Source organism: Ctenopharyngodon idella, chromosome 15 (genome assembly GCF_019924925.1).
Source record: "Ctenopharyngodon idella isolate HZGC_01 chromosome 15, HZGC01, whole genome shotgun sequence".
In the NCBI taxonomy this organism is placed as follows: domain Eukaryota; kingdom Metazoa; phylum Chordata; class Actinopteri; order Cypriniformes; family Xenocyprididae; genus Ctenopharyngodon; species Ctenopharyngodon idella.
The window spans coordinates 23,825,078-23,836,690 of NC_067234.1; the positions used below are offsets into that span (position 1 = coordinate 23,825,078).

Below are 11,613 nucleotides of genomic sequence, written 5' to 3' on the forward strand. Positions count from 1 at the left end.
AAATTTAATGACTCTAAAAATGTAAAATAAAAAAGTAAAATAAAACATTTCGTACACTTTTAATTTATTTTGTAATTTAATTAAGTTTAAAAAATAATTTTCATAAGTAATTTAATTTAAACCTTATATATAAAAAATATTGGTAACACTTTAGCTTAGGGTCCATTTCTCACTATTAGCTAGTTGTTTATTAGCATGCATATTACTAAGATATCGGTTGTTTATTAGTTATAACTATTAAAATATCACATATTAATGCCTTATTCTGCATGACCATGTTCTACATCCCTTAATTCTACCCAGTACCTAAACTTAACAACTACTTTGGTAACAATTAATAAGCTGTAATTAGGAGTTTGAGGCAAAAGTCATAGTTAATAGATGAAGAGTTTATTTGCAAAAACCAAGAAACACCACATTTAAAAAAATGAACTGACTGCCGTGCGTTATTCTCCACATATAACACGTTCTGAACCCTAAATACGTTTTGTCAAAAAAGCCGGTATTGTCCACTGTCAAGGCATCGCGAGTTCACGTTTTACAGCAGAAACCAACAAGCACCCTTGTTGTTTGTGTACACAACCCAATAAGTTCGTTTTAGCGAATCAGTGCGCAGTATTCAGGTCAGGTGACAAGGCTGCTAGTCACTTCGAAAAGACGTGCTAGCTGAAGGGAATTTCGTCAAAGCTGATAAAGGATACATTTACACGACAATGATATGATTAAAACGGAGAAGTTTTTCCTTTGAGTTTTCCGTGTACCAACGACACCGTTCATACGAATCCGTGAAAATGACTAAAAACGCTGAATTCTGCTGGCAGACCATTAGATGGCGATGAAACACTATAGACTGAACATGTAATGCGCATGTGCGTGACGTCATCCTTTTGCCAAAAAAAAATGACTGTTGGATTTATCTGCTTTTGCTAAAAAACAAACTTTTAATATATAAAAAACATACTTTCAATTAACTTAAATTTTTTAAGTTACCTGTATTTTTTTTTTTTTTTTAGTTATTATCACTTAATCAGAACAACCCAAATGCAGTTTGACTGATATTATTTGGAATGCACAATAAATAAAAAAAAACATGATTTATGAGAATTAATAAAAACGGAGTTATCTTATTTAATAGTGAGAAATGGACCCTAATCTAAAGTGTGACCAAAATAGTATATATACAGTTGCTTTCATAAATGTACATATACCTTGCAGTTGCAGAATCTGCTAAATTATGGTAATTTTAACAAAATAAGAAGGATCATAAAAATTGTTTTTTGTTTTTTTAGTACTGCCCTGAATAAGCTAATTAACTAAATAAAATATTTAACTAAGCCATTAAACTATTACATGAACATGTTTACATATAGTCCACAAGATAATATAATTTATCTGATATTGATCTTGACACACAGTCACCATGAGGGTCTGTTTTGTTTTTCCTGTTTCTGCATGTTGGTTGTACCATGTAATTTTGATTTGGCGGACAAAAGTTTTGCAGATATAAAGCAGGAGAGCTTTGAAAGTTTTGTTTTAAAAAATAAAAAATAAAATTATTATATATATATATATATATATATATATATATATATATATATATATATATATATATATATATTAGGACAGTTGTATAACCCTGACATTTTTTACCTTATGCCACACCAAAAAATATCAAAAAGAATCTTAATTCAGAAATTAAAAACATGTTCCTCATCAAAGAGGTGTTTTTAAATAAATAAATGAACTGCATTTTTTGAAGCATTTTTGAAGAAATGAACTGAAAGCCACGTAATGTCATTACTCATTATATCAAAAATATGTGTTGATTTCCAGGCCCGTCCGATGACACGATACCTGCCCATTCGCAAAGAGGAGTTTGACCTCCGTTCCCACATCGAGTCCTCAGGTCACAGCGTGGACACGTGCTACCACGTGATTCTCACAGAAAAGATGTGCAAGGGCTACCTTGTCAAGATGGGAGGGAAGATCAAATCCTGGAGGAAGCGCTGGTTCGTCTTTGATCGCCTTAAAAGGACGTTTTCCTACTACGCCGGTATGTGTACCGCAGCGTCGCCTTCCAACATCCTCCTTACTGTGCACTATGCTAATGCCGCTCCGCAAACGTGTCGTTACGCTTTCGTCCCCCCTGAGGTTGGGGAAAGAAACGAGGGCAGAACAAAGAGTGGATTGTGGGTGAATCCAGCAGTGGGGGGATACGGATAATTAGTAATTCTTAAGCTCACAGTGGCTGCCATGATTTCCGATAGCCTCGGGTTAGCTAGGGGCATACAAATAACCAGAAGCCCGTCCGCTTGCTATCTGATGGTGATGAAATCTGCCGCAATGCTGAGGAAATCGTGCTCATCATCCAGCCGTGGCGCTCGGCAAAGCGTGAGCTCTCGCTCTTTATTTTTACGCGGACTGAAAATGAAGGGGTTGCACTGCAGTAACAAGGTCACATCGGTGCTTACCAGATCATTATTCTCCAGGGGAGTGGGGGCTTATTTGCTTTTGAAACCTTCGCTGTGCAAAACATTGTGTTAATCAGTAGTTTTGTCTTGTTTTCCAGTAAAAATACTTGGAAATGCTTGTTTTCGGAGAACATATCTCATTCGCTTTTGCTTTTGGACTTAATTTGTCTTGTTTTGATATTAAAAACACACTTTAAACAGAAACATTGCAATAAAATTCTTATTAAGAGAACGATTTTTCGCAGTGACACCTCTTTTTCTCCTGTTCGCAGATAAACATGAGAGCAAATTGAAGGGCGTCATCTACTTCCAGGCTATTGAGGAGGTTTACTATGATCACCTGCGCAGTGCCACAAAGGTACGGCCCCCTATCAGATATGAGACCCTCATATAAGCACAGCTCACATCTCCTGCTGTTTTTCTGCTCTGCACTCCTGTTGCACCATTTCATTTGATCTTTTTCTGTTAGCTTCTTTCTTCTCTTTTGTCTCTTATGCTGTAACTCTGCTGTCAATATTCCCCACCCCTTTTTCTTCATTCTTTTGCTTTGCCGACTGTTTTCACAGAAAGGATTTTTCAATCTGAATTTGACAAACGTACGTATCACTTCTCCACCACTATCACCCTATCCTGCATGTTTGCTCAAAGGAGAAATTGCTCTAATTCTTGCATTTTTCACACACTTACTCCCTTGTGACTAATTAGCATACCTCGTGTTGTATTGTTTTGAATAACTGGACTGTTTGCACTTTAACTGAGGCCAATTTTTAAAGTGGATATTTGTTTTTGCATAGTTACTGAGGATGAGAGTATAATGTAATTTACAACCTGTGCAGTTCCCTTAAGTGTTTCTCTACTACTCCCACCTGTGATGAGATGCTAAGTGTGTATATAACGTAATAGCCCCACAGAAGCAGTTGTGTGGTATATTATACAGTCAGCTTCACGTTGTATAATGTTAACCGGCATTAACTGGAAGCCATAACATAATTCACTCCTTGACAGTTTAAGAATCTATTTAAGCTTGTTTCTGCCACAGAATAAAAAATAATAATAATTGCAACTTTTTATTTAACAATTCTGATCTCGGACTTTTGACTTTTTTAACTCTGGTTCTTTTTTTTGCTATTGCGAGTTTATATCTCACAGTTCTGACGTTTTTCTCACAATCTTACGTGCGATTGCGAGTTATCGAGTCCAAATTGTGAGATATAAACTTGTAATTACGAGAAAAAAGTCTGAATTGTAAGATATAAACGCAAATTAAAAAAGTAATTGGGACCTTTTATCTCACAATTTTGACTTACTTTCTCGCAATTGCGAGTTTATATCTCACATTTCTGACTTTTTTCTTGCAATTGCAAGTTTATAACTTGCGAATCTGACTCACAGTTGCGAGTTATAAAGTCCGAATTGTGAGATATAAACTTGTAATTGCAAGAAAAAAAAGTCTGAATTGTAAGATATAAACATGCAAAAAAAAAAAAAAGTAATTGAGACCTTTTATCTCACAATTCGGACTTTTTTCCTCACAATTGTGAGTTTATATCTCACAAATAAAAAGTTGCAGTTACCTTATTATTCCATGGTGGAAACAAGCTTCTATAAGAATCCCTTTGTCATTTGATTAGATTTGTTTGCCTATTGAATGATATTATATTGTTTCAAATGCTCTTTAATTAATGAGCGTTTTGGTGAGAACTAATTATCATTTTTAACAAGCACCTCCTACTCTACTTATGCAGATATATTGAAATTAGAGATGTTAATGATTAATCAATGACTATTAATTAAGTGGTATGACTTTTGATTAATCCATTTTAGTTTAAGAGAGATCAGTAATCACCCGGGGCTTAAACACGTATCATGTGATGTAGACATACACGCAGCTTTGGCTTATAAAACAGGCCCAAAGTAATCAGGAGCACAAATGCCATAATAGTGTGTTACAATACAACGTGATGATAAGCTGTAAAATAAATTAAAAAAGCTATCAACATTTAAAAAATGGATCAAAGGCAGTGTGTCCAATCGAACACTGCGGCATTTTGGTGCCAATTTATCTGTCACTTGTTAGAAACAGCTAAATTAAGTATATGCCAACATGAATGTGACACAACCTCATTCTCAAACTATGAGCAAAACTAAACAAGGTAAAAGAAAATACAACCAAGACTACAATAAACACAGGTTCACGTCCAGTGAGGATAAACATGCTTTTGTGAGTTTGTGAGGTGAATTATTGAATGCCGATAGCACGAAACTAAAAAATTCAAAAGACGTTAAAAAAACTATTTCAGTTTTACTAAAATAAACATAAACTTCAAAATCAGAAATATTATATGATATATACATATGTATATATACGTGTATATGTATGTATGTGTATATATATATTTTTTTTTTTTATTATAAATATGAATGACTATATATTATTCAGAAATATTATATAATCTGCTTATCCATGCAAATTATTATCAATACTTATAAAATGAGTAAATTATATTAAAGTATACCATTTGGATTCATGCTAAATATAAATGCATTAAAATACATTTATTAAGAAGAAAATACTGATACGTTAAATATCAACATTTGTTTAATTATTTAATTAAATTAAATAATTATTTTTGTTAAATGTAATTATTATATTAATAAGTATAATAATTTTAGTTTACAAGTTTATTGTAGTTATTAAATATATTTATTTTAAAGTAAGTGTGTGTGTGTATATATATATATATATATATATATATAGTTTTTAACTTTTTATAAAGTATATAAAGTATAAAAATCTGATCCACACAATAAAATGTTATCTACATTATTCATACACATTATCAATTCTTGAAAAAATTATTAAACTATATTATATTACGTTGGATTCATACTAAATATAAATGTATTTAAATAAATTTATTAAAATGAAAAAAAACATAACAGCATGTTTTTTTTATTTAATTAACAAAAATTATATTATTATTATTTTAATTGTAGTTAGTGCGTGTAGTATTTGGAGTCCTCCACATGCACTTTGCATGATTAATTAATTTAATTTTAATTAAGTCAGTTTGACATCCCTAATAGATCAATAGAATATCATTCATATGCCTTAACTGAATAAAAGGTGCGCTCCATACGTGGCTCTCTCACTGATTTGATTGTGTCTTTTTGAATGCAGAGCCCCAACCCCTCTCTGACCTTCTGTGTGAAGACGCACGACAGACTGTATTACATGGTGGCCCCCTCCGCAGAGGCCATGAGGATCTGGATGGATGTGATAGTGACAGGAGCCGAGGGCTACACGCAGTTCATGAACTGAGATAAAAACCACCGCTGCTTGCTGACCCACGCGTCAAAACGGAAAACGATCGGCAGGGAGACTTTAAATGACCCAGACCTGTTATTCCCAACGAGAGGAAAAACTTTATTTTGTTACTTCCTTTTTTTTTTTCTTCTTCTTCTCGTGTTTCCTGAAGATGTTGTATATTCACTCAGCTGCACAGACAGATATCCACCAGAGGTTTTCCACGTCTGCCTGGATTGAAAAAGGGAGCTCAAGAAGACGAAAAGACCCGGTGAACCAAACCTGCAGGTGGTGGCTGACTCGCCATCTACGAAAATGCCTTTTTGCCGTCAGAGATATTTTTCAGTTGCAGTTTATCTTGTCTGGATGTGCAGAAACGTGTAATAGACTTTCATTTGTAACGTTTGTCCCACGATTTGTCTTTTCAAACATAATGGGAAAAATGCCAAATGACATCAAGCCATTCTGGAATAGCATTGCGCTAAATATTCGATGGGATTGACCGACACAAAATGGTGAGAGAATATTTTGAGAGAATACTGCAGTACGTGATGTTTTAAATTAAATTTACAAGAGTATACTATTCACATTTAAAGATCCAGTATCACAGAAACAAAGACTTAATCCACCAAAGCTCACCTACCAGCTCAGGAGTCTATATTTATTGTAGAGGGACATCAGTGACTCCTGTCCAACTGTATCCCACTGTGTTCCCAGCTTACTCTTTTAGATACAGAACCACAACCGCATGCACACACACCATGTTACAACCGTAGAGTCTGTTTGCCAAGTCCTGACAACTTGATCTTGTGATTTGACTCCCAAGGGAGGCAGCCATTTCCTATCACTGCCAGCCTATGAGAGTTTGGAATAATTGCCACAAACAGGAGAAAAAGGAACAACATCATAATCATGCAAGTCATGCAGTGCCTTGATATTGTCCCATATTTGTCACTCTTAGTATTTGAACTGTTACACTAGTGAAAAATTGCTGGAATCACAGGCTTAAGGTGCGGTCATATTAGCGAAATTTCGCAATTTAGCAACATATGAAGCACAGCTTCAAGCTTGTTTGTATTTGTGGCAAATTCATGAATTGCAAATTTTTTGTGGGGAATTCTTTCGCCCTCATCCATGTGTGGCTTCCTATTGAAATGACTGTACTTCGACGCCGAAAATTTGCCAAACAACAGTAAACGTGACCGCACCTTTATTTCATGTGGTACACAGTGGGTTTTACTGTTTTTCCAGACAGCAACATAGTGTCGGCCCAGATCCGGGCCACATCTGGTACATGTGAATTCCACTCGTACCAGATGTGGGCCGGGTCTGGGCCAACACTATGTTGCTGTCTGGGTTAGGAGATTGTGAACAGACACGTACTGTAATTAAAAAAAAAAAAAAAAAGGTGACCTATTTAAATCAGTCTGAAACTGCTTTAATAAAATTTAAGGAGCTATTCAAAGGGTTTAGTAGCTCTTGAAGTATTATTAAAGGGATAGTTCACTCAAAAATGAAAATTCTGTAATTAATTTCTCACCCTCATGTCGTTCTAAACCCACAAGACCTTACGTTCATCTTCGGAACATTAAGATACCCCCCCAGAAAGCAATTTAACCACCAGAAAGGTCAAACAAAACAAAAATACCGACTTTATTCAACAATATCTTCTCTTCTTTGTCATTCTCCTATGCTGTTTACATTCAGCGCTTCCAGGTTTTATTAAGGTTTAAAATTAAGGTTTAACCACTGTAGTCACGTGGACTATTTTAACGAAGTCTTTAGTACCTTTCTGGACCTTGAAAGTGGTGGTTAAAATGCTGACTATGGGGGATAAAAAACCTTGGATTTAATCAAAAATATCTTAATTTGTGTTCCGAAAATGAATGAAGGTCTTACAGGTGTAAAACAACATGAGGGTGAGTAATTATTGACAATTTAATTTTTTCAAATTTCATTTCATGACAGGCAGGCTATTAACTAGTCTGCCCAACCTTGTGTTTGTTTGGGGAAAATAAAGTGTTTATTTATGATTAGCGATGTTAGCAGCTACGACACTGTTTAAAAAAAAGACCAATGTGTTCTGTTTTCTCCCAAAACCAGATTGTATGTTCAAACGAAAATCTACAGAGAACTCAAATCAACATGAATAATTAGTCTTCATTTAGCGTGTAAGATGTCTGAGTACTATCACACAACTAGCTGAAAACAGTGTTGTAAAATGTTGAACATGAATACAGTCACAGTTTTCCTTGTATCAAGTGTTTTTTGTGTTTATTTGCCTAATTATGAGCTATGCTAACACACACTTGTGGGAAAGACCGTAGCCCAGAGGTCACAACTAAACTCGGACTTCAGATGTAAAAGGGCAAGTTAATCTTCACTGCTTTAATTAACACTGCAACGCAAGCAGAAGTCTTGCATCATAGCGACTGTGTTGTTTTCATGACACCAGACAAGAGAGCAGCATGCTAAATTAAAAAGCTACTGCTAAGATATACTACAATAACTTTAACCAAAGAAAGTTTGTAGACCAAGTTTGTTTTGATTGGTCAACACACCAAGCGGTTTCATACATTAACCTTGAAATAAATCACTTAAAGCCATATATACTGCTGGCAGTATGTGAAAATACACTTACAGAAGTGAACAACAATAAAATGTTGGATTGTGTGACTAAGGCCCATTTACAGCAAGAACGATAACTATAAAGCTATCTGTAACGATAACTATATTTGCGTCCACACCAACGAACAATAACAGTCTTCTAAGCTCACGTGCTGCGGTTTCAAGGTGTGTACAACATGTTTTTGCTGTTCTTGTTGTATTTACATGACTTTCACCAGCAGATGTCCTCAGCATGCTATGTTTCAAGTGAATAGCTAGTGTAATCGATCTAATCTAACAGTAAATTTAGCTGACGAAGTGGAATAAAAACAACGCCTAGTCTTTTTTACTGCAACTTCAAAAGACGGAAGACAATGTTGTCGAAACTAGCGCTGGATACCTGAGGTAATTTTGTGTTACGCTGTTTCTAGCCTGGCATAATGATCTCATCGTTAATACTTCTCACCATTTATTCCGAGGGTATGACCGATTGTTTTCCATATATCCAAGTATCCTTGAAAAGGGCGTTTGACTTGTCAAATAGTGGTGGCTTTTTCTGGACCTCAGCGATTAACCTCCGCAATGTCTTTTGCCATTTTAAATGCGCAAACACTTAAATTAGAATGGATTCTGATTGGCTGTCAGTGTTTATCGTTCAACAGCTGAAAAAAAAACATTCTGAAAGTGAAAGTGGTTACGATATCGTTTCTCTATAGAGGGTATGCACGTGACATCACCGTCGACCGTTATGACTGCGGTTACGACCACTGAGTGGCAAAAAGACTGAGTGGTAGCACTGGTTTTCAGCGTGAATGCCGCGAAAAACACACAAAACACATCCAAAACGGGAAAGAGCTTTGCGATTGACTACAAATAGCTTTGACACAAAATCTGAGGTATATTTTTACAGACTGCCGAAAGCTACAGAAAAAAGAAGCAAATGGATCGCTGAAATTCACAGAAATAACTGACTTCAGGCAGAGAAACATGGATTTGCAGTTATCATTTTGTCGAAACGTTGGATTTTGCGGTAAAATTATACCCTATATGTTGTATTGTTATATATTGTGTTGACGACTCATCAATTAAATATTTACCATCTATCTGCATAATTGGATATTTTTAAATAAACACTGACAAAAACTATAGAAGTTTTAGGGCTGGACGATATAACATTGATATAAGTGATCACTCGGATTTAGACCTACCTATATTGTAGTTATATAAAGCGTTCACAGGCAGATTTGCTTTATGTATTTCCCCGGCATCGAAATCAGGCACATATAAATGTCAGGAAACACGATTCCTGGCTGCGTGTCAATATCCACGGATTAGGTTTCTTTGACATGTTACAAGGAACGCTTTCGAGCCCAACCTTTAGTGTAATCGTTTGTTTTACTCACGTTTTCGCAGTTTCCCCTATCCACCTTATTCCTGACTAGCCTACTGCGTTTCGAATTATGGGTTGCACTTCCGGTTTGGGGAACTTCCATTTAAAAAGATTGAAACGAATCGTTTCAAATCATAAGGTTGCCTACAAATAAAGCTTATCTGTCAGTTTGACTGAATGAGCTGTCAATTTTTCTTTCATGTTTTATTTTCAGACATCATGAGAATGACTTAAGGCTTGGTATTTTAACGTAACGTTATAACAAGAATATCTATGGCAAGAGCTCTTTTCAGTCGCTGCTTTCTAACCTCGTGATTATTTTCTTTTGTCCCTTTGCATACCGCTGTAATAGTATGAAAAAGTACAACATATACTGCACATTTGTGGTCTGGTCTCCCGATATAATTTACGATATATCCCATTAATAATTCACTGGAATGCACGAAGAATCTCTCGTTTTTCTCCTCAAAGCCGTACGTCTCTTTCCAGGTTTGTTTTCACAGGTAAATACAATTATCTGTAAAAATGATGGAAATCACTTTGAAATAGTATCACGCAATGCTGAAGTTCATGAACAATTTTATTAAGGCAACGTATATCACATAATACAGATATATATATCTATAGTTATATTTAACCCGTCCGTTATTGCTGTGGAAAGAATCGCGCTTTTTCATGGCCTGTTTAAAGTACCTTGATGATGCTTTTACACTCGTTGGTTGAAGGGTGAGTAGAATAATGTCATCTCGTTGTACCCAAACATATTATTGCGTTCATTGCGCGAGCCTTTCACTGACTGTTTACAGTTTAATGGAAGTTACACCCATAATTCGCGCAAAGCGTCATGGGGCGTAGGAATAATGTGGATTAAATCCAGTTATGCAGCAGGTTCTTTTGCCACTCAGTCTAGCTGAGGGAGCGCGTTCCGGCGGGAAAGTGACGTCGATGCATACCCTCTATATCGTTATCGTTATAACTGTGGTGTGGACACAGCTATTCTTTTATATTTAGAACGATTTTTATAGCCTAACTATATCTTTATCGTTATCTTTATAGTTATCGTGCTTGGTGTAAACCGGCCTTAACATTGTTTTGTTATTGACGAGTCAAAGCTAAATCAAGCAGTTTACATATAACCCAAGCTCTGGATTTAAAATATAATGTTCATGTTTGCATTAGGTTCAAAGTTATATTTTGACTTGGAACTTTTGATCATTTCAACACTAAATATATGAAAATTGCTTTTAAAATGTTGGTTATCACTAAATATGGAGCCATTTGCTGCATGGCTGCCCTAAAAACAATTTCAATCTCTTTAGAATTCAAACTTTGAGAAGAAAAAAGTGAGTATCAGTTCAGTCTTTGAGCAATATGTAGGCAATACTTATTGAACTGTTTGGGGTTTACTGTACACTTTAGTCTCTCTGAAGTGAGTTGTTCGCTGATGCAATTTGTTGGGATCGTTTACTGAAATTATTTGGTAATTCCTGAAACGCAGTGAAATTGACACCGTTTTAGTGGGCAGCAGTAGGAGAATCTTCGCAATTAGCATTCTAATATAATATTACTGAAGTTAACAGGCATTTTAAAAGATGAATTCTTGCTGCTAAGAAGAGGGTATCAAAAATCTGAGTGGTTTTTAAACAGTTTTTGACTGCTACTTTTAAAGACTCAAGGGGGAAAGCGGTATACAGATATCATTGGGTGTTACAACAGTAAACAAAAAGTTTGAAAGCAGCTTTTATGTGTTGGCGATAAAATCTTGTTTAAAACAAGTTGCTAAACCAGTAGAAGAAACAAATTAATCCACAACTATCAGTTCTACTTCTAAAAATATC

General features: G+C 35.3%; 1 protein-coding gene across 25 annotated transcripts in view; it reads left to right on the forward strand.

The window, feature by feature from the left end:
* Positions 1 to 8,035, forward strand: part of phldb1b (pleckstrin homology-like domain, family B, member 1b) — an 86,213-nt gene extending 78,178 nt beyond the window's left edge. For 22 of the 25 annotated variants that reach the window (XM_051864003.1, XM_051864008.1, XM_051864000.1 and 19 more), the window contains 4 exons: positions 1,834 to 2,053; positions 2,744 to 2,829; positions 3,038 to 3,067; positions 5,653 to 8,035. In XM_051864003.1, the coding sequence (XP_051719963.1) occupies positions 1,834 to 2,053; positions 2,744 to 2,829; positions 3,038 to 3,067; positions 5,653 to 5,793 (477 nt within the window). In that variant the 3' untranslated portion in view covers positions 5,794 to 8,035. The remainder of the gene's footprint in view (positions 1 to 1,833; positions 2,054 to 2,743; positions 2,830 to 3,037; positions 3,068 to 5,652) is intronic. The other 3 variants (XM_051864004.1, XM_051864026.1, XM_051864025.1) reach the window with 1 other exon arrangement.
* Positions 8,036 to 11,613: the final 3,578 nt, after the last annotated feature.